The sequence below is a fragment of the Neopelma chrysocephalum genome, unplaced genomic scaffold (assembly GCF_003984885.1).
Source record: "Neopelma chrysocephalum unplaced genomic scaffold, ASM398488v2 Primary Assembly neopelma1_135, whole genome shotgun sequence".
Classification (NCBI taxonomy): domain Eukaryota; kingdom Metazoa; phylum Chordata; class Aves; order Passeriformes; family Pipridae; genus Neopelma; species Neopelma chrysocephalum.
The window spans coordinates 1,055,464-1,082,971 of NW_020897797.1; the positions used below are offsets into that span (position 1 = coordinate 1,055,464).

The following is a 27,508-nucleotide window of genomic DNA, read 5'->3' on the forward strand; positions in this document are numbered from 1 at the left end:
TGGTTAGATGGGGCCCTGAGCAACCTGGTCTAGTGGGTGACACCCCTGCCCATGGCAGGGGCTTGTAACTGAGTGATCTTTAAGGTTCCTTCCAACTCAAGCCTTTCTATCATTCTATCAATCTGTATGAGTAGAAAACAGAGTTGTTATTAGATGGGGAAATATTAGGGTTCATGCAGCCAATGTGTGCCAGTGGATGAAGGGAGCAGGCTCTCTGCTCATCCTTGCATCCATTTGACAGAAAGCTCTTAGATTTCCCCCAAAGAAACAGGGGGTTGGGTTTTGGTGGGGCTGGGCAGTGGTCTGAGCCCTTCCTCGAAGGCTGAGCCCCGAGGAGCAATGGTGAGGCTTGTTCCAAACCCCACTGACCGGCAGAGTAAACCCTGTTCGCTTCGTTTGTAATTGAAAACATAATAGTCGCCACAGTGTATTTTTCACACGATCTGTTTGCCTTCAGTATTGCAGAGTTCACAGGCACATTTTTATTGTTTTTACATTTTTTCCCCTCTATTCAGGCTGGGTCATCCTAGGTCAGACTTGTCATATCTGTGAGACTTCCAAAGCACATGGATGTATAGAGGTACCTCAAAAGATGCTGACGCATTGGAATTTTCATGGTGTGTCGCATTTTATTCCTTGTTGTAGACAATGTGAAATTATGGCTTTGTTTCCATCATGTTTGGCTGGAGCTGGCTCTGGATTCCTGTTGGTAATGTCTTTTTTTATTCACCCTCTCCAAATTTGCTGGTTGACCAGTCTGGTTTAAATCTGTTTTACCCCACAAATGCAAACTTTTATATGCATCTACATATTGCGGCTTGGATAAGACCTTTTGTCTTATTAATGCATTTTTAGGTATTAAAAATATATGTGCTCTTTAATATAAAGCTCTTTTAATACATCAGCTCATGCCAAACTCCCATGAGGAACAGCTTAACACTCTTCATAGAATTCTCTTCTTCTCTGTCTTCCTTTGTATGTGGTCTTTACCTCTGAAAATAGGTAACAGGTACTCACTGAAAGCGTTATTTCTCCCAGCAAAACCAATGGCAGCATTCCTGTTCATCTGGATATTCTTAAGACGTGGGTCTGGCACATTGTGCTCCAGCCACATTAGGAAGTGTTTCTACCGAGGTTTCAAATCCAGAGGAATTTGCAGTGCATGAGAATAATTTGACATTTGGTTTAAAGTACCTGTGACCAAGAACCTTTTTATAATAATATTCTCCCAGGATGGTTGGGTCAATAACCATGCTCCAGGTTGCACAGGGGTGTATTAACCAAAAAGGATGAGTATCATGGAATCCTAGAATGGTTTGGACTGCAAGGGACCACAAAGTTTGTTTCGTTCCAACCCTGCTGCTGTGGGCAGGGACACCTTCCACTAGATCAGGTTGCTCAAAGTCCCGTCCAACCTGGCCTTGAACACTTCCAGGGATGGATATGTCTCTGGAGGATGGGTTTGGGCAGCAAATAAAGACACCTGTCATTTCTGACACCACATTTGGTTCCTTTTAGAGGCACATCTCAAATACCTCTGCAGCTTGGGGTCATCAGTGTTACATGGTTGTCCATGTAGAAGGTGAATATTCTTGGCTTTCTTCTTGTTTGCTAGTGCACCAGTAGGCATGAGAAGATGCTTTCCTCAGTGTTCCTGGTTAACCAGTTCTTATTAAAAAAACAAACAGAAACCCCCCCAAAAAGTAAGAACACAGAAAATATAATCTAGTTCAAAATGAATCTGTGTCTGCCCACTAGGAAGTCTTCTGGACTCTGTAGCATCTGGTGGACCTAAAAATGGTGAGATTTACATTGAAGTTCCTATGATTTGGTTTAAATATAACTAATAATTATAAAGTGGACGGAAATGTCACACTCTTCATAGGAAGAGCACCAGACAGATTGACATAGATAGAGGCAAACGTTCATGTCAGTTACGTGAAAGAACCTACAACAAGTCAGAAATTAACTAATAATTTGTTACCTTTTTTATTTTTTTTATGGAAATCAACCTGTTGTGTCCTAGAACTTTTCTGAACAGGTCAAATCAGAGAAATGCCATATATACTGATCCTTGTTTATAGGTTCTTTCGTACTCTAAAGCAGGTACCTGTTTTACTGTAAAGTCTAGGGTTTGTTTGTGTGGAGAATTTTCTATCCTCGTGTGTCTGTGTAGCTGAGAGTAGTGGAACTGTAATAGAGTTGAATGGGAATCTGTTTTGCAAACAAAGATATTAGATGTGTTTCCAAAATACAGGCATATGCACAGAGCAATCTTCTGGACTGCTGGAACCAAGGTGAAGAACAATTAAGACTGCTCAGGTAATAAAATAGCAGAGCTGATGGTTAGCCTAGTTGTGTCCTAGTCCTTCTTGTCCTAGTGAATATATGGGCCTTGACTATCCAGATTCAGTCAAAAGCCATGGTCTTGGAGGTGCATCACTGATGCTTTCAAGACATTTAAAAATCACAACATAATGGCTCAATCCAGTCTGGACTAGGATCCTTCTTTTATCTGCCACTGGGCTGTGGATCTGGTCCCTTGAGGTTATTTTTTGGTTGATGAAGCTCCTACCATTCCTTCAGATGCTCCCAGTGCTGGTGCATAAATGGGCTCTGTTTTGATTGAGAGCATATGCCTGATATGGTGGAAATGTGGAAAATGTGGAAATACTTCTATTCTTTGGGTTGTTACATTTTATTTGTGTGTGTATATATATACACATACATACAATGCAAATTGGCTGCAAGAGCTGTTCACTCTTGCAGCAGTTGCCAAGGCTGGTCTTGCAGTGCTGCAATTCCTCTCTACAAGTTGGGGAAGCCAACTTTTAAAGCCCCAATAAAAGCCTACCGTAGGCTAATCTAGTTTTTATGCGTTTTAAAATATGTACAAGTATTCTAAACCAAATAAGGTTTACGTGTACCCAAGATCAGCCGCTAAGTAGTTCAAATAGAAAGCCTATCTGTCGTAGGTACCCAAATATTTACAGAGTGTGATTTGAATGAGGAATTAGAGACCCCACTCAGCCTTGCAAAATTATTTAATGGTCTTTTTCACTTTATTAAGCTGGATGTCTAATCTACCTAAACCTTAAGAACACCCAGGGCCTGGACGCAGGCAGGCAAACACATCATGGAATGCTTGTTAGAAATTACCATTGCTTTGTTGAGATAGCCAGCACCATCCCACTGACCTGAAGGGTTGAAAGAAGAAAGATTTAATGGAGGAGAAAACCCCAACCTCCATCAAAACCAAACATTTAGAAAGAAAAAGGCAGTAGTGGTGTTTAATTTGGTGCAAAGGTGAAGGCTGGGCTGGGAAGATGAGAGTGGCATGGGTGGGTCGCTGCAGAAATGCCTCCTGCCTTCCGCTCCTTCTGCTTTTTGATGAGTGGCCAATGAAAGCTTATCCCCTTTTAAATTTTTTTTTCCCCATTAAATCTGCACAAGCGTTAAATTTTCAAAGACTGAGATTCAAAGTGCTGTACCCAACACAGAGCCCTTTTTTCTCCTGCCTTTGATTTTATGCACATTTCAGGCTGGTCAGAGAGTACACGGGGGTTTTGTTTAGGCTTGGTGGTGGGGTTTTAGCTTTCATGCTGCCAGCCTTCCCAGGATTATTGCCTATTAATTGCCTCTTAATAAAGGTGCTGACCAGAGAAAGGAATATTTTTTCCTTGGTGCTAGATTTCCAAACTTGATTGGCTTTATTAAATGGAAAGAGAAGTAAATTTAAACCCTGCTCTGAAATACCTTAGTGTAGGACACCAGCGGTTAGAGGTCACCAAGTCACTTGGACTTCCTCCCAACAATCATTTTTCAGTGTCCAGTCCCACAGCATCCTGCAGTGCCTTGCACAATTCTTTAGTGTCCACACCTGCTCCATGACACTTGGAGCAGGGCTGAGCCTGTTTGGATGGGGCAGGATCAGTCCTCAAGAGATTTCTATTATGCTCATGGTTTGGAGCTGTGTTTGATCTCCTACAACATAGTTGGATGAAAGATTGTGGTTGGGATTTCCTTGTTCTTTTATTAAAGTAAAAAATCCCCTTTGTATAACAAAAAAACTTTCCTCCACCTTGTGAATGATGTTAGAGTTCAGAAGGTAATTTCAGCTCCGTTTACCTTTTATACGTTGGAATAAGCAAATCCTTTTGTTTTATGCTTCAGTTTCCTGTGTCTGTGAGGTGGGGATAGCAGCCCTTCCCTGGTTGCACAGTTCTATATGGATATGCCAGTGTTGCCTCCATGCTTTAGGACATGGTCCACAGGCTGCTGTGTCATTTCTTAGCATGGAGATACCAGTATTAAGGAGAATGTGAGGCACTTCTACATTATTCCTAAAGATTTTACAGTAAGTCTGTACATGTGGGTGAGTGGTAGCCACAGATAGAATGGCCAGGCAGGACTATTTTCAGAGAAGGGTGACTATCCCCAAAATCAGTGTAATTTTTTTTGCCTGCCCTGTATTTCTATTGTTCACTTCAGTGCAAGTCACCATTAATTACTGTTTTCTGAAATGTACCTCTTGTATTCTCAATAGTTTTGTACCATGTGTAGGGGTGGGAAGACTTAGCAGCTTTATGGGTTTTGGCTGTTGAATCTCTACATCCAAATCACTGCAGCCAGGGTTGCACAATCTGAATTTCCTACTAAAATGCTGAATCCAAGAGGCAGATTGGGGCAGAAAAGGTGATGGGGACAGATGTTTCATCTTACATCAACCCTACACTGCTTGCCTTCCATTTCCAAGGTGTGTGGGCTGTAGCCCCACTTCTGGATACCTTTGCCTCCGGCAGATCTCCTAGTGTGAATAATGTCTCTGTGGTGTTTTGTTGGGGATTCCAAGGGCATCTCTCTCTGCATTTAATTTTCTATCTTCTTCCAGACTTCCCTCTGTAGAGTTTTTTTTTGCAAAACCTGTACTCTGGCTGCCTTTTGGCACTGCTGCAAGTTTCTCTGTGCTGCAACCCTCTTGCCAAAAAAAATGTGAGTGGTGACCTAGTCCTTTAGACAACCCGTCCTCCAAGAAATAACCTTGTGGAAGAAGAGCCATTTTGAGCACGATTTACAGTTTGCCATGGGCTGGGGTCTTCTCTTCCTTGGGTGAAAGAGCAGCCTCTCACCCAGCCCTCAAAATTAAAGGCATGTTATGTCTTATAAGTAATATCCGTTTAGGTATGGAGAGTGTGTTTATGTTTCTCATGTTAAAAAAAGGGGAAGGGAAAAAAAAAAGGGAATCTGAGGTTACTGTTTTGCTGGAAAAATATCAAGACTTGATTGGCAATATCCCACTAAACCACAAGTTTGTAGGAGAGAAAACAAACCCATTGGATTTTCTAAACTATGCCTATGTGCTTTATGAAAATGTGTCCCATATAGGTCACTTATGCTCTTATTATAGCTGTGGCAAGTGTACACATAATTGAATCACAGAAATACTACCCCATGCTGCTCAATGAATGAAGAGAAAACAAATCTTTATTATTCCTGGGTTCACATAATATATAGGAACACTATTGTCTTTTTTTTTTTTTAATTTTTTTTTTTTTTTAAAGCCAGTTTTAGCTTTCAGATGTATTTTATTGTCTGTGGGAACATGTGTTTTACAGACCTGTCATGTGAAAGCTATTAACAAGAGGAACTGGAGGAATAACAATAAGCCACGTAACCGTGGCATGTCTACTCCCCGAGTTCAACTGTTACGCTGCCGCTCCGAGCGCATGTGAAACCGGATCGCGCCGAGCGGCGTTAGCGCTTCTCCTGCCATTTTGCATTGGGAAACTTAAAGATTTTTTAAGTAGCCTATTAATATGGGATTGCTGGCATCAGAGACGCATTTTGGGGCCAAGCTGGCCAGGCATCAAAACGGTTAAATAGTGGAATGAAGATCAACTGGACTCACACGAGATGTCCGATTTTATTTACCAAATCTGAGCTGGGCAGGCAGTTCTGAAACTGTTCCTCGCTGGTTCACACATGTGGTGGAAACTGTTCTGCCTTGCCAAGGACCATCGAGCCCAGAATTTGCAATTAACCCACTTCCAGAGCTTTTAGAGAGGAACTGAAAGGGGCCCTGAGCAGTGGCCTTGACCGCTGCTGGCTCCCTGAATAGCTTCATATTTGTGTGTGTTGTCCTTGTGCACAGGTGATGGAGTTTTTCCTTTTTCATAAGACTAACAAAACCTTGAAGTAATCCTGGATTAGGCAAACCTATTAACATACAGGAAGAAGAGCCAAAAGGGATTGCGCAAAGTGAGATCCAGAGAGTGGTTCATGTGGAGAACATGTGGAACATTATTTCGATGACACTTTGTAGCAACCTGGATGGTGCCCTTGCTAATCACATCTAGTAGATTGTGTTCACTACAAATGTACTGTGAACAAATTTTGGGTCAAACCCAACAGCACTTCACTTTTTATTTCCTTTTTTATTAATTTTAGAAGGAAAACCCCTCTGATGTCTTTGACTTCTAGCTGTGTAAACAAACCCACAGATACTTAAGCAAGTTAGTGGTCGACAAGTATTCCCTAGTGCTTTCTGTAGGATCTGGGCGAGACCTGTTGTCTTGGCCCAAGGACAGCTTGAACCACTGTGCATTTGTTTTTCCCCTTACCTGGGTTTCGCTCTGCAAGTGGGAGGAGGGTTTCCTGTACCTTGTGGTTTGTGATTACTCTGAATGTGGGTTTCGGGGAATCTGGGGCTTGTTTTGGTGGGGATGTAGTGCTCCTCTCGGTGATGGACTTAATAGCAAGGGTGGATGGGGAAACTGAGGCAAAGGGAAGGAGGGTGCCCTGCCCAAGGTGACATTGTGGCTGGGAAACACTCTAGGGTTCTCCTTCTAGTTTTGAGGCAAGGCTGTATTTCTCTGAAAAACTTATAAGAACTTGGAGTTACAGACATGCAGCAATTTCCAGGTGTTCCCTTCATACTGTATGTCCTAGCCTCATGTTTTTGAGCAGATCTGCCCCCTACTTGGTGCAAAGGTCCAGCCAAGCTATGCAGATGCAGGAAATCCTGCACAGAGTGTTCACAAATAGCATTTAAAAAACAGATTTCACGTTGCTTTATTGTGATTGAAGTTGAACAGGTTCTGATGGGACTCGATTTGCTCTTGTGGAGGGGCTGGTCCTTGCATGGGTGGGTCAAGGATGGGTATCCCACAGCTGCTTAAGGCACATAGTTGTTGCATTAGTAGGTACAAACACACATATACCCTGTAAATACAGAGAGGAGTGAGCCAAGGAAGGCTTCAAAGGCATAAAAGTGATGGGCCTGGAGTGTAGCTGGGCTGACCAGGTAGAAGCCATGCGGATACTCGATCCTCCAGTGTTTGTTTGCACAGCTCTGGGCTGCCCGGCCACGGGGCACTCGGCAGAGCATCGGGCCCTCCCTAGAGAAAAGTGCCAGATTAGTTTTCATGGCCTTTTGCAGAGGGATTGCTTCAGGGGTCTGTTCCTGTAAGTTAATATTTGCAATGCACAAGGCTTAACTGAAACCAGGCTGCACAGACATCTGATAACCATAACAGAGGAGATGCTTTTTCCCCGCAAGACCGACTTGGAAAAACAAATCCCAAAGCTATTCCCTTTGGAAAGATAGGAATATGGAAAGACAAGCATCAGGAACGGTGCTGCGTGGTTTGCAAGGGGTTTTCTAGTTGAGTTTTTTTTTGTGACCTGCTTGTCTTTGCCTGTATTGATAATGGGTTTGGTTGTTTCTCCCTTTCTTTGTAGCTGGTTTGCCCTTCCTCATCATTGAAACGAGCACAATCCAGCCCTACCAGCGGGGCTTCTACTGCGACGATGACAGCATCAGGTACCCACAGAAGAATGTGGAGACTATCAACGATGCAGTCCTGTGTGCTGCAGGCATCCTCATCGCCATCCTCGCTGTGAGTAACACCTCTGAAACCTCCTCTTCTGTCCCTTGAGGGGCTTTTTTGTCACCTCTTTTAGCACCAACATCCCATCAGCAGGGGAGTTTAACACAGTCTTGCCAATGTGTTCACAGTATCTGCTAAGGTTCTCATCTCCTCTGCAATGATTTGACTTTTCTGTAAGCATGGCAGCAAACATTTGCAAATGAAAGCATGTAATGAGAAGAATGAGATTAGTCTTGAAACCTGTAAACAGGCCCAAAGCTGTTTGGGCAAGTCTGTGAGCTTCACAAGAGCTTTTTCACCCTTCAGTAGGAGTTCAGAGTAGAGGCAAAAACACTTGAGTGTCAGTAAGGACTTGGCATAGTTTGTCCCTATTCAAATCACTCTTGGTATTTGCCTATTTTATAAGGTTTAAAAAACAAAGAAAGGATACATCTTTTCAGCTAACCAGTGCCTGGAAAAGTTTAACAGTTTAGTATTAGGTTTTTAAGAGATTGCATATTACAGCCATTTTCAAATGACAATTAAAACCTTCCATGGGGAGCATATTCCCAGAGTCCTCATTGTAAAAAGTAGGTAATGCACCACCTTCCCAATGCCTCTTCATTTTCCTTTTCCTGACAGTTTCCCTAGACCTGAATTGATTGCATGGTGCGAGCTTTCTGTGTCAGCCAAAATGCTGACAGAGCTCAGCTCACAGAGTTGAGCGTCTTTATGCCAGCATGTACCTGGTGCTGGGGCAGAAGACAAGAGCTGTCTCCTGGTTGTTGCTTAAACGCTTCCAGCTAAGATGAAATTCTCCTGTGAAAAGTACCTATATTTTCCTTCTCACCTGCTGCCAGAAGAGCTCAGGTGCTTTCCCAGTGACGCTGCCTTCCTCTCAGTCCTTCAGCTGGGAGGGATGGTGATGGAGAGGTCAGGAATACTTGTTCTCATTGTAGCTTCTGTCTTTCCCCGTAGGAGCAATGTCATGGGCAATAGATATTTTAGTATGGCACAGTGCCTGCTTTGGTAATACCCCATCCTCAGACTTGCTGCTTCCTGACATGAATATCTCCATCACTTCCTGATCTCTCCATCATTTCCTGACCACATACACTCACTTAGCAACGTAGGTCCCCAAAACTGCCCTGTTCCTATGCCCCCTCCCTTCCCAAAGCAAGCCTAAAAGGTGCCAGACCCCCAATTCTATAAACACAGCAGAATTTTACCCTGCAGGTGAATAACCTCCAAGTGTGGAAAAGCCATAAAAACAAAATGAAAAAGCCTCTCATTTTTGCATTACTGCCTGAGCTATCGGCACGCCAGCTCCATGCGGAGTGCTCTTCTGATCTGTAATGAGGCAGTGGCAAATATAGGAGTTAGAACAGAGACTGGAAACATAATCAGCTGCCTATGTGATCCATCAACTTTCTACCACGAAATAGCAGGTCAATTAAAAGAGAAAGAAAATCCCCAAAGAATTTGATGTTTCTGCCCTGGTTTCGTTGTGCCCACAACAAATGTAACTTAATAAGGTAAATTCAAAAGCTCAGTTATTTGCTGCTGAGTGACACAAATGGCTAACGAGGAATTGAAGCAACAGATTTCTTTGCTAAGGCAGCCTGCATGGAAAATTCAAGTCAGCCTGACCTCTTTTTTCAGATGTAACCCAGATACCAGAATTACTGTAGCATAATAGGAATTCCTTCCAAATCCACAAAGCACTGACTCCGCTCCTTTCGCTCCCATCGTTTGCCTTCAGAAGGCAGGACGGTGGTTGTGAGGACTTCCACAGAGCTGGCATTTGGGATGGGGCAGCCAAAATTTCACGCCCTTGCTTTATGTGGCGTCACAGGCAGTGTAGCCTGGGGTAAAAGGTCCAGGTCATGTTTTAAGTGGCTTGAGGACACCCAGAGAGCTTGTTAAGTAAACGGCAGAGATGAGTCCTTGGCTTCAGTCAGGATGTGAGAGGATATACATTTGGTTTTAATATCTGTATATTTACTGACTTCAGGCAAATTTCTGTGCAGATGACACTGGAGAGGCTCGTGCCTCTGAGCTGTGCACTCTCACATCTCTCCTGACTGCTCTTCATGCTGGGAGATGGTAAATTTTATGTTGGTGGTCCCTTGGATGGCCAGGGGAAGGTGACACTCTCCTCTTCCTGAGCCTCATACAGCTACCGCTGCTGTGGTCTCCTGTGTCCCCACACCTGAAAGCCTTTAAAATATACCAAGGAAAATTAATGTCCTAGGTGATCTATGTTACACAGCTGGGTTAGCTGGGCGTTTTACAGTTGAAGGTGATACACCAATGTGATTAGCACAGAGAACATTACACTAGAGACATAAGTGACTAGAAAAGCTCTAAAAGTAATTATAGGCTCACTGAATTGCTTATAATAACAATAAAATGGGCATGACAACCAAAAGTCTGCAAAAAGCATTCACTGACAGAAAAGTTTGATATTGGCTTCTCTCTAGTGACCATCTTTCTTAAATGTGTGAGACAGTCCCTGGGAGCTGTGCCCATCACCTGGGAATGGCATATGTCCCATGTGGATGGCTCGCCAGAAATGTGAGGCATGAGAAGAGCTTAATATCTTTAAAACTTGTTTTCTTTTCAGGATGTCCTTCCAGTCCATGCACATCTGTGCTGCATTAGTTTTTCACCGTCCTGCTTTATCTGGGACATCGCTGCCAAAAAAACAAGTTTACCCAATTTTTAGCTTCTCATTAAGGTTTAACTATGGCTTTCACTAAGTGGGGAGGGTTCATGGGTACCCAGCAGCATGTTAGTGAGGGAACGAAGGCTCCAGTTTACAATCTGCTACATGTGTGCAATTACCCAGACCACCAACGGTGAGAGAAAAATATTAATCCCTAGACCTTTGTTGGTCCCTGTTTAAAATGGTCACATGCCTTTCCAAGGCCAGGAGTCTCAGGTTTACATGTTTGTGAGTTTGGAGTAATGGCACATCTGCCAGTATGAGATATCATCCTTAGTTTGTCTCATCTTCCCCCTGTGAAAGCCATGAGTTTTGAGCCTCTTAGCTCGCCTTCATGTGAATTTAGGCTTTCGGGAGTGCAAGTGGTGCTTTGACCTCATACAGGAGCCTCTGTGTGCATCCAGGACAATCTGACACTGCAGTCCTCATGCCAGTAAGTTTCCTGGCTTGCCAGCTTGTACTGGAAAAGGGTCCAAAATGGAGATAAACCATGGCCTTTGGAGACTGTGAGAATTAAAATGATGCTGTAGCTGGTTAGCTGCAGCTGCCTAAACAACTCTTGGTCACTGACAGATTTCCAAGACTAAATCTCAGCTGTGACATGTAAACTCCAAAATGATGGTGCAGCCATCCTGTGCACGGTAGCAGAGCACACTCTAGCTTGGCCTTTATTTTTTATTATTCTAGTTGTATCTCTCTTTGATAAAGCTTGCTTAGCTGCAATTTCAGCTGCCTTAGGTCAACCTTTGTTTTCTCAAGCCCTCGTACGAGTGAGTTCAAACAATGATACAGCTTCATCTCCTCTTAGTCTAATTGCCATACTTTTCCAGTTTATTAGTTTCCAAGGGCTGTGCCAAGCTTTTAAAAAAGGTAGGCAGGGGAGCTTCGTCTGCTGCTTACAGCTGGCAAACTGCCACACCGGGAGGAATATTGCTGGCTGCTCCAGAAAGGGATTAACATGAAGGCATTTTTCCTGACAGTTAATTTTACATATCATAGTCTCCATGACTAGAGAGAAGCAGGGACAAGGGGGCACCCAAAAAAAATCCTCTGCCTCGATTTATTACTCAGATATAAAAACATTTAAAGTAATGAATAAAATCCTAAAGCTGTAAATCTGGAGCTTAAAACTTAGGTGTGTAGCGTGACGGAGAACAATTTAAGCCTTTGCCTCTTTGGGAGAGGTGAGACATTTGGACTTCATTTCACAGCCTGATTTTCATTAACCTGCCTTTTAAGAGTCATGAATGTGAGAAGTTGGGTCCTCTGCTCCCTGACAGTGATTTATGGCGATATTGTCAAACCTCAGCACCCCTGACACAAGAAAAACATAATTTGCTGCCACGCAAATGCAAGACCCCTTGAAATGCCCTGAAATAGCTGGCGTTTATGGAGGCTTTGAGAGGTTTGAATTGGGTCTGGTGGCAGCAAGTTTTAGGCTAGAATATGAAGTTTGGGATGTTCTGGTTCTTCCCTTGTTGTGTTCATGATTTTAAGAGAGTAAGATAAGCAGATTGTAGTGGATCTGGCCTCTCCTTCCCAATACACGCTGATTCTTTATCTCATTGATGTTAATGTTTTCCCCCACTATTCTGGGGTGCTATTTCACTTTTTTAAAACTATGCCAACGTGCTAATGCAAAATCTACCTTGGTTTTGTTTTTGTGTATCGGATTTTTCCATAAACAACATTCTGAACATTGCAATCTCTTCTTGAGAGGGAAGAAGAGAAGGATGGAGAGACACTGGGCTGTGGGTTCTCCTTCCTCCTTGAGGGAGCAGATTCCTGGTTCGAGACGCTCGGGGCATGAAGAGCTGTCTCAGCCCTGCATTTATACCCATCACGGGTCTTGCACAGCACTTTTCCTGCTCTCTAACCTCTCTGTTTGTTTCCCCCCCAGATTATAACAGGAGAGCTCTACCGCATCCACTACTTGAAGGAGAAATCCCGCTCCTTTATCCAGAACCCCTACGTGGCAGCGCTCTACAAGCAAGTGGGCTGCTTTGTTTTTGGCTGCGCCATCAGCCAGTCCTTCACAGACATTGCCAAAGTGTCCGTCGGGCGCTTGCGGCCACATTTCCTGGCAGTTTGTGACTTGGATTTGTCCGTCATCAACTGTGCCAAGGGAGTTTACATCCAGAACTACACCTGCAGGGGAAGCGACAGCAGGGTCCAGGAAGCCAGGTGAGAGCCCAAAGTGGCACTGAAGTGATGAGTTGCTGTCACTAAAGGCGTCTCAGGGGTTTCTCTGTCAGCAGTAGCTGATTCAAATCTGAAACTGAGACAGTGCAGGTTTAGATTAGATATTAGGATGAAATTCTTCCCTGTGAGAGTGGTGAGGCACTGGCAAAGGTTGCCCAGAGAACCTGTAGCTGCCCCATCCCTGGAAGTGTTTAAGGCCAGGTTGGACGGGACTTGGAGCAACCTGGTCTAGAGGAAGGTGTCCCTGCCCATGGCAGGCGGTTCAAACTAGATGATCTTGAAGGTCCCTTCCAACCCAAACCATTTGGTTATTCTATGAAATGCTGCTTTTTCTCTGAAGGCCATAAATCTGTTTTCCAGTTACCGGCAGTTTCCCTTGGGAAGTGTGGCACTTGGCTGAATAATATTTTTTTTCCTTTCTCTTTACTCCTACACTATTGTTCCCCAGAGCTGTTGCTCAGTGTGGGAATTCACCCTATGAGGTGAGCTCATGGTGAACAGCCTGAGCTGTCCTGTGTGGTGGAGCAGAGAGCTTCTCCTTCAGAAAGGCTCCACCAGACAGGCAGGGCTGCTGTGCCTCCCCTTCAGGCTCTCTATCAAATCCATCAGATGCTCGGTTTTGACTTTTCCAGGGACACATTTCACATGCTGCAATTAAGCGACCGGGGAAGTCGCTCACTTCTTATTTCTTTGCAGTTTCCTGGTTATTTGAGGCGAGATGATGAGTTATCGGGTTATCCTGGAAATAACTGCTGTCCCACGAGTAGACCAGGAAGGGACAAACAATGCGAGCATCCTGTCCATCCGTTCGCTTTCTACCTCATGAGCAAGCAGGGCGGATAACACAGGTTTTATAACCCAAAGGATTGGGGGTTGTGGGGGTTTTGTAACCCAAAGAATTGGATGTTGTGGATCCCTCTGCTTTGGCACCCTCAGTAGAGGCAGGGGAGTCACTGTATTGTATTTAAATTATAATATTGAAGCTTTTGCTGGCTGGTTCTTAGCACCTGCTTTGTTTTGCAGGAAATCCTTCTTCTCCGGGCACGCGTCCTTCTCCCTGTACACCATGCTGTATTTAGTGGTAAGTAACCTCACTGAGCTGATTGATCCCCTGTCCCCCTTTCCTGCAGCACTCACCCACGTTCCATATCACTAACGGCACTATGAGCATCAGAGATAGAAAGTTGGTTGAAGAAAAAAAGAGCAAACTGCTGGTGGGAAGGTCCACTCTCAAACATTATTTAGGATGGAGACTCCTGGGGTGATAGCTGAGCTGTGCAGCTTTGGGATGTAGCCAAGGTTGCAAATAAATCCAAATCCTACCAAATTTGTGGTTGACCTGTGCAATTTTGTTCGCCCTATATTGTGTTTTCCACTGAGGAGAGTTTGGGGCGAGGCAAAAGGTTTCACAGATGGAGGGGGAAGATGGGCAGTCGTGGCTCTGTCAGGGTGTGATGGCCGGTTCTGAAATGTGCCAGTGGAGCAGGTGGAGCAGCCTCTGCCTGCCTGGTTCCGGAGCGGAGGGCTGGGACTTGTTTTTCTTTGTCAGTGAGAAATGGCTCTGCCCTTCCTGTGCCGGGGCTGGGGGCCGGGGTGGCTGCCAAGGTGCTTCCTGCCAGGACTGCAGGAGGCACGCTGCCCACACGGGCTGAACCCACACACAGCATTTGGCAGGGTCTGGATAGTGATTTGTGTCTGGTTTTCCCTATTTAAAAATTATTTATTTTGTAAAAAATCAGGCAGAAAAAGATTTTGTATTCCTTTTAGGATTTGTGCACCTCCTCCATCCTATGAGCTCAAACTAGCAACCAGAGAAACAGCACAGCACTGATAAAAACATTAAACATGAGCTTTTATCTATGAGCAGTGCTTCCCCCAATCCATTACCCTCTGGAAAGATAAGTGACCACTGCTCCCTCCTGCCTTTTCAGCCCTGGATGCCCCCTCCCTCTGAGCAATTTCTGTAACTGAATCACTGAACTTTCCAGGCAGTTGTGGGTGGCATATTAAATTATTTCTTTGTTTTCCCTGTTACTTTATTTTGTTTTTCGAAAACTTGTGAATTTCTTCAGTAAAGATTTTGGCCGTTTCCTCCCAGCCATGTTACAATGAAGAGCTGCCTTGGTGATGCTTCACAGGAGGCTCAGCCCATCGTAAAACTTTCTGAGCTGAGTTTGGAAACCATCGCTCACACTGGCATTTATTTATTTCTGAGGAGATCTGTGGGCAGTCAGATAAGTCAGCCCTGAGATGCCTTTGAGCCCAGCATCTGGAAACAGCAAGGACTGCCAGTCCCTATTAAGTTGGTGATGGTTTCTCTACCAGGGCTTGACCCTCTTTCTGCAGGGTGCTGGACAAACCTTGTTGCTTTGCCAGTTTCTTTTTCCATTTTTTCTGAAAATCCAGCACTTGTGGAGCAAGTGAGAAACAAATGGAAATACAGTGCCTGGGGGGGCTGGTGGCAGAGAGTGCACTGGAGACCCTAAAACTGCAGAGTACATTCAGCATTCCCACAGAATGCACGGAAGACCTGCTTCAGAGGGTGAGTCATCAGAGCAGAGAGCTGCCTCTGGTCTTCCTTTGCTGCATTCCCTGTCCCCGTATGGGAGCACTTGAGCTATCTGCACTGAGCAGCCCCTGTCCCAGAGCTCCTGATCCAGGACAACGGGCTGCTCCACTTATCCCTTTCCATGGAGGGCCAATCCCTTTACAAATTATTTTATTTTTAATTTTTAACTTGTCCCAAAACTGTGATAAGGCTGGTAGCAGGCTCTGTCTGACTAGTTGTCCAGTTGCTTTGTGCCTTAAGAAGTTGGGAAAAATTACATCAAGTGTTTGGTCATAAATTGAAGGGAGAAAAAGGCAACTTGTGACAAGACATTGTGATGTGGTGTGTATCAGAGGTGATGAAATTATGATCTTAAGAGTCTTTTAGATAAAGAAAATTACCCTTAATCATTCATTTCATAAATGATTTTATGATTCTAGCGTGTCTAGCAGCATCCAGATCCTAGATCACTGACTGAACTTGAATGAAAAATCTCATAGAAAAAGGGAAGCAGAAAATCTGTCAGATTGGGAGAGGTTGATAATACCAAAAAAAAATAATAAAAAAAAATTAAAAAGAGGTTATAATAAGCCAGAGAGATTTTATTTCATGCAAGATAAACCCTGCTGTCTTGCCCACCTCAATGAATGAGTTGGGGTTTTCAACCTGGTTAGAAATGTGGAATCCACCATGCCAGTGCCTGCAGGAGGTGAGTTTGATGGATTTAATCAGGGAATCATCTCAATCAAGAGCTCACTGGTTCCTAGGAAGTGAGGGCTGTGCTGCAGCAGGTTGCTGCCTACGCTTTGAATACCAGGAGTTTGCCAGGAGCTTCTTCAGAGTGGGGGTATTTGTGGGGCTGAGTGTGTCCTGCAGAGGTTTGGCTGATCACTTTTGTCCCAAGTGTGTTCCCGATTGAACAATACTTCATATTTCAAGGATAAGTCACTTCCCGTCTTTCCTGGCGTTGCCTGGCTTCACTCTCAGAGCCCATTCTGAATTAAAATGTTTGCCTCACCTGATGGAGACGGATGCCAGAAAAATTCAACCAGTCTATTAAAAGATGTGCAGATTCCCACGCATCCCACAGGGCTTTGCCTGCACCATGGGGCTGGATTTGTCCAGGTATTTTGTGGGCAGTGGATGAGTGACCATGGCTTCCCCATTTCCCAACCCAGCAGCAGAGCCCCAGCAGCTGGGCTCCTGGTAGGAAAACACCAATAGATGCCAAGCCCTGGAGGACTTTGGAGGAAAAGTCCCAGGGAAAGGCACTTGCAATATAGGAAAATCCCCTGGGATTTAGTTCTAAATGCTGAGACTTCAGGGCTAGGTTTCTCGCAGCCTTCTTGTCACCAGGAATACTCAATTAACATCAGGCCTTTGTATAAAAAATTTAAAAGGGGAAATTACACTTGGGTAATCCTCTTTGTCTTAATTTTCCTTGCTTTGTTACTCCTTGGCTGAGTGAGCTGTAATACATATTTATAGTAGGCTGAGGAAAGAGGAGGTAGGGAACAGCTTATTCCAGGCAGCCCTCTGGACCTGACCCACACTTCTTGGTTTTGTTTCTCTGGATGTGGGGGAGTCTTTGCAGAGAGCAGTGGATGCTTTCTGCACCCCTCAAGCATGTGAGACCATAACGCTGATATTTTTTGCAGCATGAAGTTGCCTGACATCACAGCCAACCACACAGAGGGTGCAGAAAAGCTAAATTTAAATATCAGAAAATCTAAATTAATATCCCTCAACAATGTTTACTGATTCTGGATAAAATGCAAGTAAATCAGGGCAGCTTGTGTATTTATTGTGTGTCAGTGGGTGAGGCTGAAGACTTCGGATCAGAATGGATTGTGGTGTGTTCTACTGATTTAAATGAAAAATTAAAGATGGTTTTGTGAGGGGGAGCATTCCCTGTCCTCTAGCTGACTTTGTCCAGCCAGGGCAATGTGTTACACCAGGGTGAGTCTGGGTTTGAGAGGTTTTGTCCCTGTACCACTTTGGGCACCACTCTCTTTGCAGATGGGGCTGGAGGTGGAGGTCACTTCAGGTCAGACAGCCAGAAACAAGCCCAACCGTTTCCCAGAGGGAAACTTTAGGTGTGACTAAGGGTCATGGTTGAGGGAGTTCATCCTTGTGGTGGGAAAGTGTGAACAGGACGGGATTTCTGGATAGCAGAAAGCCCCAGGAGGCTGAACATGACTCTTTTAGAATGTGTCCCCTGCCAGCTCCTCCTCGATGGGTTTGCCCAGGGGTTGTGTGTGGCTGTTGGCTGTCCCCACCAGCACTGTGGAAGTCCCCTGGCACAAGAAGAGTGATGTGACATCCCTCAAGCCATCTGCTCTGTGGTAACTCAGCCTCTGCCAGGAGACAGTGGATGGGAACTCCAAATAACTCCTGCTCTGTATGATCCCATTTCATATCATTCCATCCACCCCTTCTCCTGTTGATGCTCCTGGTTTTCACTGCCCTGTGATGATCTGTGGTGGAAATAACCCCGGTTGTGGTCTTGCTCCTCCACCCCCTCTCGGGAAGGGCTCCATCCAGCCACACATTCCCATACAAATCTGGCAGTCCATAGCAGGCAGCACTTCAGATCTGCTCCCAGGTTTAAAAAAAAACACAAAACACCTTCATAAGCAGATTTTCAGATAAATTTCCAGGAACTTCCTATTTCTTGGAAATAGAACTAATTCCTGCTTCAGGGAAATTCTAATCTTTTCAGCCCCTAAATTCTACTTTCACTTTTTGATCTTCTCTTATTAACTGGGTTTTACTTTCATACTGAGGGCAGAGGCAAAATTTGGAGCACTCGGAGTCTTGCCTTGAAAGTATTTAGGGGATCCTCAGCACCCTGGTGTTTCAGAGCAGTTTCCATAATACTGCATGTTCAAAATATGTTTGTGGAATATGAGAAGTGTTGTTACCCTCTTCTTCTTTTTCCTTGTGAGTGGGGAAACAAAGAGCAATTTTTCTATGACCTTTATTGTGGCAATAAAAGGAAGTCAGCAAAGATCCTCACACTGGTAGTGTAGTGTCTGAGGGTCATCTGTTCCTGTGGGTTTTACTCCTCCAAGATATGCATGTGTGGGTGTGAGTTGAGTGCTGGGGGCTTGAGTGACACCCAGCACACCCTGTATATGGTACCACACTGCCTTTGCACTTCTTTTCCAGGGCTAAAGTATGCAGTTAGGCACACAGTTCAGCCCCAAAAGTGTCTGTTTTATTGGGTGTTCAAACCTGGTATTAGCTTTTTATTGCTAATTTTTAATTGATACTTTGCATCCTCACCTCTCAATGACCTGTTTAGTCCAGGCTTGTGGGATGGAATGATTTAAGGAGGTGTCAAGGCTCTGCTAAAGTGACAAATGTCAGATTATCTGGCAGCAAATTTCTTTCTTAAGGGGTTTGATGTGACAGAGACACAAGATTAAATAAGACATCAGGTTTCAAGTCTTCCTGGTAGAACTAAGAGTGATGGTTTATAATGTATAATACTTGCTGCTAACTTTGCTCTTCAGCAGATACTTGAACCTGAATTTTGCACTGTCACCTGGGCTGAGCTGAAGCTCTTGAACATGAAAATAGAATCCTAGAATGGTTTGGGTTGGAAGAGACCTTAAACATCATCTAGTTCCAACCCCCCTGCCATGGGCAGGGACACCTTCCACTCGACCAGGTTGCTCAAAGCCTCATCCACCCTGAACTTGAACACGTGCAGGGATGGGGCATCCACAGCTGTATCGTGCCCGCACAGTTACTCTCAGGGGCAGATCACTGGGTGCACAAATACCATGGCAATGAAAATTATCGTCACAAACTAGAGAACCAACCCACTGGTCTATGTGCTGGGCTGCATCAGCATGGGTCTGCTGTGGGGTCTGAGAGCTGAAACTCATCCCATGCATCGTGTGCACACGTTTTCATGGTGTGGGGTGTGCACTGTGGGGATGTGGCTCCGTTCCCAGACTCAGGCTGGTTTGCACATATATTCCCCAGTATCATAGTGTGCATTAGCTAGCACCAAACTGTTTTGGTACTGCTCTCTCCCATGTTAATTGGCTAACAATTTGGATAATTTGGAGCATCTGCTCCATTTAAATGACATAATGTTTCATTTCTTCTAAAGAGCCCAGTGTGTGTTCTTTCTAAAAAGGGGTAAATACAATGTTTATGCAACAGCCAAACGTACTAAATTGGCCAAAATGATGCTTCCGCCTTATCAGCTTCCCAATTAGTTCTGCTTTTATAGGTAAATGGTGTCATTAAGTTATTTGTGGTTTCAGGGAACCAGCAAGAGCTTCATTCCCTTCATATCAAGGCAGTGCAAAGTGCTCTGGGTGTGTAAAAGGGATCATAAATGGGAATTAAACCCCTTTGCAGCCCTCTGATGTTGCAGAGCCCCTTGAAGCACACCAGGTCTGACTTCTAGTGCTTCATTTAAAAACAGGCAGAACAGACCTAATGCTGCTGAGCCCATGGGCTGTGGGTCTGAGCTGCAGGAGCTGAGCTGCATTTGCCACACATTTTACACTCTTTGAGTCTCTCTGCTCTCCAAGCCTGAAGGTTGCTCTGGCATCCCTTCCTTCCTGTAGCCTTCCTCCTTGTGCTCATCTATGGGCAGTGAGTTGCTGTTTTCCTGTCCTCTCTTCCCACCCAGCTTCCCGATTCCCACAGGAACCAGCCATGCCCCTCAACTAAAACGGAAACAGGCCTGAGATAGTCACGACAGGGGTACAATGCCTATTTGACATCATGTCTACATCATCTTTTTGGGTTGGGCCAGGACTTTGCATGTCATTCCCACCCAGTGAGGGAATTCCCATGTTAGAGGATGGCATTGTGCACATCATCAGTGGTTGTGGCTGCGTCTGGAAATCCTCGGGACTGGCTCTGAAGGTGTAGCATCCTGCATTGATTCCTTTTTTGCCTCCAAGAGATGCTGGGAGTCCTACATACCCCAAATTTGGGACCTTGCTTCTGTTACATACTAAATAGCAATGGAGAAGAATTTCCTTACTTAGCCCCATGGGATGTTGCGTGGAGGCTGAAGTGGGGCCATGGTGTGAGCTGGGATGCAGGGTTTCCCAAACCCCTGATCCTGGTTCACTGAGGAGGATCTGCACCCATCCACCTCTGTCTGCATCCCCTCTAGGAGTTAAAATCCCTCCAGCTCCACTCTGCTCTGCATGATGGAGGCCACACATGTGCAAGGAGCATCCTTCTTCTCTGAGAACTCCCACCTCCTTGACCCACAGGGTTGTGGGTGCCTCACGGCCAGCCCCACAGAGCAGTTGCTGCTGTATGTGCATATTTTGGGCAAATTTGGGCAAATTATTACACAACCTTTTTGTTTTCCTCTTTTCCCGCAGTTTTATCTGCAGGCCAGATTCACATGGAAGGGAGCCCGCCTGCTCCGTCCCCTCCTCCAGTTCACCCTCATCATGATGGCATTTTACACCGGCCTGTCCCGCGTGTCAGACCACAAGCACCACCCCACCGATGTGCTGGCAGGCTTTGCACAGGGAGCCCTGGTGGCTTACTGCGTGGTAAGTATGGAAAACTGGGCAGGGAATGGCACCAGGGATTCTGGGAGGGTCCTCGGGGAACAGCAGATGCCTCTGCCATCTCAGGTAACTTCCCTTAAGATCCAAGGAAGTGACAGGAGGCAGCATTCTCCAGAGGCTCAGTCCAGGCAGATCAGGGTGCTGGGAAGGCATTCAGCCAAGGGAGAGTATTTCCCTCTTGCCCAGCAGCATTGGCTTCTCCAGCTGTTCTCAGTAATGAGCACTGGCTCGTTAGCAAGGCTTTCCAAGCAGAGAGTCTGGGGTGGTTGGGATTATGGCACTTCCCAATACAATCCATCCAGAAGCTGTTCCCGGGCGCAGGAGCTGTGTCTGCCCAATAAGGGGAGGCAGACTGCCTTGATGGGTGGTGGGTTTTCATGGAGCAAAAGGGCTCGTGAGAAAGTGGCAAACAAAAGCTGTACCCACTTGTCTTCGGCTGCTGGGCTTGTTCTCATGCCATTTGCTTTCCAAAGGGTGACCTGATTGCACAGCCCCGTAACTCAAAGTGACACATGAAGATGTTTAAAGCTGGCAGGATGGGGAGCCCCAGGTCAGGCAGCTGCCTCAGACAGACACGAAGGAACTGGAGGTTGTGGTTTCTGTGTCTGTGCAAGCTCCTGAAAGCAAGATTTTAACAGCTCACCACTTTTTGGGTTGGTTTTTTAAAATTTTTTTTTAGCTGATCTAAAAGTATGTCAGCCTAGGAGACAAGGAGTTAAGTTCACTAATGTTGCATTTTGCAAGGAGAGGGAATAGGTTATTTATGTACTTCCCACTCATTGATAATATTCCAAAGCTGAAATAAAAATGTCATTGTTGGGAAGTTTTTATGAAGGATTATTAACTCTCTGAGCAGTAGCTGTTGGGTTTTCCCACTGCTTGATGCTGGTGTCCCATGCGGGGCTGGCAAATCCAGAGGGGGAAGTGAGAGAAGTGTGTGTGTTTTTGTGCTTGAGAAGTGGAATAACAGCAATACATAAGGGGAGTAGGGACCAGACAATCCATCCCTGGATCCCAGCAGCGGTTTCAGAAAGACAATAGCTCTCCGGATGCTCGGGATGGGTGTCCGGCTGCTTCCTGGCTGGGACAAGCAGCAGGCCTAGCTGTCCCCTCCCAGCCCTCCGGCAGCTGGAAGCTGTGCTGGGAAGGGGAGGCTGCGGCAGTGCTGGGTTAGTTTTCCTGTGTCGAGGTAAACCGACATAGGAAGCAGCTGCCTGGAGTTTCCCAGGCAGGCTCTGGTTTGCCTGCAAGCCTGGGGCAACCTGTGTTGCTCTCCCAGCTGGCCTGTGGAAGGGGCAGTTGTCTCCAAGGCCTTTGCAGGCATAGCTCAGTGACTTGGAATGTCTCAGGCCGCAGCTTAGTACTCAGGGCAGGGTTTAAACCCAACCCTTGTCCCATTTCATCAGCTTGCAAGGAACCATCAGGTATATTGCTGTTCTCTAGAACCTGGCTTTGCTGGTGGGACCCTTTGCCTAGGAGGGGCTGGCAGACTTTCCTCCATCTTTGGGGCATGGCAACAAGGGACAAGAGGAAGAGTCATCCTGGCACTCTCTGGAGTTTTCATTGAATGAGTAGTTTAGCAGCTTTTTGCTAAAATTATTGGTGTGTCCTGGTGGTTCTTGCCCAGCTCTTGTGTCCGGGCTTCTGAAGCAGAGGGAGAGACCTGGAGACTCATCACCTCTAACCCTGGGTGCTTTCAGCCACCCCTTCCCCAGCAAAGCACTCAAGAGTCCACTCTGCTGATAGTCAAGAGCTGTTAAAACACCACAGTTATCAGGCCATAATTTTCAGAAGAAACCAATTGTGGATTTCATCTCTGAAGGCTGCCAGAGCTTAAATCCAGGTCGTGCTGCTGCAGACACGTTTGTCTTTCAGTGCCTGAAATAACAAGCAGAAGACATTAATGTCAAGCACTTCCAGCTGATGAAACATTCAGACTTGGATCCAGGCTGAAATACGATGAGGATTTCTTAAATAGAAATAATTTTTATATGCTTGCTATGTGTTGCGTAGTTTATGTCTCATCTGAGGGAGAGAGAAAAGGGGGATGTTGGAAGGACATGCTCCCAGTGTTGCTCTGGTTAGCTTAGATGAGTTGTTTTAACCTCTCTGTATATGATTAAAAATTTCTTCAATATAATCAAAAGTAATAGGAATTGTTAAGTTGGAATATAAGATTAGCTTACTTGTATAAAATGCTCTCAGTCTTCTCCTGTCAAGTTTTCTTTATGGGTGGAGAGCACCTTCTACAGGAAATGGAGCTAATCCAAGTGAAAAACTTCACACGTTTATTAGTCCTTTTTTGTGTTAAACAGTTCAAGCATTAGGAGGATTTAACACACTTTTAACCCCCAAAGATCACGTTTCATGATTCCTATAAATGTTTATATAACCTCCAGCCATGTTAAAGTGAAATACAGTTTAAAGAGAAATGAAACCTCTTAACCAGTCTCTGAATGAAACCCTGAAAAGCAGCACAGTAAAAGCTAAAATACCCAGGATGACACTCCACCATAACTCATTCCTGTCCAAAATAAGGACCAAACTCAGTACAATCCCCATATGCTTCTTGCACTCAGCAATCTCCTCCCATAAATTGATTTGTCATGGCTATCTTGGTGCAGAAGTTCGACATCTTTTTGATTGAATCCAGTTCCCCTAGGTGGACAAATATTTGAGATGGCATCAGAAGTGCACCAAACCAGCCAAATGGGGGGGTTAGAGTTATTAACAATCCAAAAGAAACCCAGTGCCAGAGCAGTTCAATATGCTTTTACAGCATGGTGCTGCAGCAAGAGGCCAGACTCCAGTTCGTGATCCTTGGTGAGGTCAGTTGGATCCTGTTATTTAACCAAAGGTACAAATGCTGCCACTTGGATGCCCTGTAAACAACTTTATGGTCTCTGTTATACAATTAGATGGCCAGACACCAGCACATACACTAAAAAAAGAACTGTTTTATAAATTGTCTCCTTCTTTGCTTTTCCACAAAGCAATAAAAGCCAAGCAACAACAACTCAGCTTCCTGCATTCTCAGTTACAACTGTAGGAGTAAATTGCTGCTTACAACAGGTTTGCTGTCTGTTCAGCTTGGTGCCTTATCTGCTGATAGGGACTTGCCAAAGTTATTTCCAAGGACAACTAGACCTGCTGCACAGGGCTCTGGGTAGTTAGAAAATATGGAGATGCAGGTAGGGAAAACCTTTGCTTCCTTCCTGTGTTACCCAGCCTGGAAGTAATAATCTAATATTATTCTTTGAGCATCTTGGAATTATTTTTTCACCTGATTTATCTGGTTGCTTAAATGTTGCATTGGAGTACTGTGGGAGAAAACGCAAATGTACTGCTAATTCCTATGGCCATGTGCTGCTCTTCCTGGGACTTCAGCTTAGCAAACCCACAGCTCAGTCCAGATTATCAGGGTTTAAGGATGTCTGAGATGAGCTGGCCAATTTGGGCTGGCAGAGGCAGTTGGTGGCAGGATGGAAGCTTGAGGCTTTGGTGCCAGGTAACAAAATGATGAGTCCTTGCCACTTCTCACACCATCCAGAGGATCTGTGCTGTCTGACTCTTTTCCCTTCTGGAACAGGGCTGAGCTCTGGCAAGGGTGAAAGTGCCCCGGTCCTGGAGTACTGATAAGCTTTGTGTGATGGCTGCCAAAAGAGGATGTGGAAGTTTCCTCCCAGCATTTTTTTTCTTATTGTGTTGCTACCTTCCGAAATTGCCAACCTTTTTCACATCCTGGAGAGGGCTTACATCACGGGATATTTAGGAAGAAGTAGTCAGGAATAACTCCTCCGCTCCTTAGCCTTTGGCTTCAGGACCAAACCCTGGCTCTGTATAGGTACTTTGGAGGGGCACGAGGAGCATCACTCACCATTGACTCATGCTGATAACTTTTAACACAGCTTTGATTTGAAAGCTTTTAATTGCCTACCTGATATCTGGCTGAATGAATTGTTTCACACCAACTCTGTCCCTGAAACCACGCACCATGAGTGAGGACAGCCCTTTGGAGACCTTTGTTATTTTATTGGAGTGCAGGTCGTGTATCTGTTTCCTGGCTTTTCAGCCCATTCAGCAGAGGTTTGGGTGTTGCGCTCGGTGATTACGCAGTGAGAAATGAAGTTGTTCTGTCATGTTTTTACACTGTTTTGAGAAGCCTGAGCCTTTTTCTGCACTGTACAGAAAGGTGGTAGCAGGCACTTGGGATTTCACAGCTATTGGTGTTACAGGCAGGCATTCAATAGCACAAAAAGAGCTACTTTTGCAGATTAGAGATGTCTATATACTCTGTAAACCAACTTTTCAAACGAAGCATCACCCAGTGTGGCTAAGTTTGCCTTTTCCACTTCATTCTACAGGTGTTTTACGTCTCAGATCTCTTCAAGCCCAAGACAAAGACTTGCCTGCCTCCACCGCCCATCCGGAAGGAGATCCTTTCACCTGTGGACATCATTGAGAGGAATAACCATCACAACATGGTGTAGAACTTCGAGAAATCAGATGGGTGTTGTATTTTATTTTAAACTTTTTTTTTTTTTGCAAAAAAATGACTGCTGACAGCAACTACCTGCTGCTCTCAAATCTCATCAGACAGTAGAATGTAGGGAGAGACTTTCTTGCCCGACCAGTAAAGTCTTACTCTGTGGTCTTTTCAACTTACGACATTTTGATGAAAGGGGTGGTGGTGGTCAACTAAGGCAAAGGCGACAATGAGAAAGAAAAAAACCACAAAACGCAAAAGCCGAACAAACAAAGAGAGGTGCCGGAGTTCTGGATGTGCAATTGGTTTGAGTGTTCATGTTGTAGTGAACGCCAAATTGTTCATAGCCCAATGAACACTAAGGGGTTTTTGGAAAGCTGGCCATCCTAGGTTTTTTTCTTACTACAAAGATTTCCAATGCCTGCGAGAAAAAAAACAACTCATGACTAAATTGTATAGCACTATATACAAGCAACAGCACTGAGTCAAGATCTGGGGTTGGTTTATAAGAGATGCTTTTTTCTCCTTTTGATCCTAGTTTATTTTTGCCTCCTCTGTTCCATACTGTGACTTAATTTAGAAGAAGCTTGCCCAGTCCAAGATCTCCAAAGGGTCTCTGTTCTCTCTGTTCACACTACCTGCCTTTAACTGAGACGCGCAGTGAGGCTGGAGATCTCCCTCCTCTGCGCAGAGAAGCCACATTTCTTCCTCTCCGCTCGCTCCCTGGTGAGGGTTCATCCTGTCTGAGCCCCCAACATGGCCCTTCATGAAAAGAGCATCATCCACTTCCTGGCCATCCCCCTCCCCAAAAAAATCACAGCAGATTTTCTGTGTGCCCACGGGAGCTGGCGGTTTGCAAGTGGGTAGCGGCGGCTCTGCCGAAAACTCATTCGCACTACGACCTCGGGGCTGAGTCCTGGGGAAACTTTTATTCTGCAGTTTTGGGACGGGCTGCTGGGCGGCACGTCCTGGCCTGGGTGTCAGTCGGTTTGTGCATCCCCTCCTCCTCCTTCTCCTCCTCTTCCTCCCTCAGGCACCCCAGTGTGCGCCATGGCAGGTACCAGGTCCTGTGCTCCGCTGGGTCACACTGGTGGTAAATCAGTTGTGCCGATATTGAGTGTGATGACTAATTTTTTTTTGCCCAGAAACCACAGGTTCTTGGTTTGCAGCCCTTTCACCAAGCACGTTTGCAAAGGGATCCCGCAAAACATGCAGAACGGCCATTTGCACATCCTTCTTACAGAATCCGTCCTATCATTTCAACTTATAGCAAGCTATGATTTTTTTTATATTATAAATATTATATAAATAATGTATAAAACCTTAAAAATTAACTATGTAAAATATTATTTCTGAAACAATTTTAGATATATCCACTATGACTATAAACTGTGTCCTGACCTGTGTTATTTACATTTTGCTGCTTAAAAAAGCATTGAATTAATTTTTTTATAGTCGACTAAAATATTGTAGGTCTGTGGTAGTAATATTTTAATGAAAATAACTACAATTAGAGACACTTGTATAAAAAAATCATATTAAATTGTCTGTATTTTTGTAATGTTCCATTTTGTAAAGAGAAGAATATTCAAAGACTTTTGTAGAATACAAAACTGAAGTTTGTATCTGCGAAATTATTGCTGTATAAATGTGCTTTTTAAATAAAAGCTCATAACACAACTAAACATCCTGGTGCAAGTTGTGTTCTGCCTTTGGGTTGCCCTTCCCTTGCCAGAGAAATAAGGTCCCTGCCCATTTAGGGTTGTGATGTGGATGTTGGATGACACTTGGGGATATGATGGTTCAGGAGGGCATCTAGATAAAAAGGACCTGATGCTGCTTTCAGTGGGCACGTGAGAAGGTCTCACCAGGCTGGGGACACTCATGTGGTTTTTGCATTGACCTGTTCTTTGGCATGCCTGGTCTTAAAGCAAATCCCATTTTATTGAGGGCATCTTTAGCAATGTTAATTTAAAGAAATTAACAGCTGCTGGCTGTCCTGGACAGCCCCTGCCTAGGAGGGCTCCCTGCACAAACACCTTTTCCATGAAAAACAGACACTTTGCAGCTGAAGAAAAAACCACACAGCTCACTGGGTTGAAAGTGTGGGTG

General features: G+C 44.9%; 1 protein-coding gene across 1 annotated transcript in view; it reads left to right on the plus strand.

Annotated features, from left to right (window-relative positions):
- PLPP3 (phospholipid phosphatase 3) overlaps nucleotides 1–27,081 on the plus strand; it is a 43,971-nt gene extending 16,890 nt beyond the window's left edge. The window contains exons 2-6 of the mRNA XM_027698956.1: nucleotides 7,741–7,898; nucleotides 12,497–12,780; nucleotides 13,822–13,879; nucleotides 20,716–20,892; nucleotides 25,275–27,081. Coding sequence (XP_027554757.1) covers nucleotides 7,741–7,898; nucleotides 12,497–12,780; nucleotides 13,822–13,879; nucleotides 20,716–20,892; nucleotides 25,275–25,400 — 803 coding nt within the window. The 3' untranslated portion in view covers nucleotides 25,401–27,081. The remainder of the gene's footprint in view (nucleotides 1–7,740; nucleotides 7,899–12,496; nucleotides 12,781–13,821; nucleotides 13,880–20,715; nucleotides 20,893–25,274) is intronic.
- The last annotated feature ends 427 nt before the right edge of the window (nucleotides 27,082–27,508 follow it).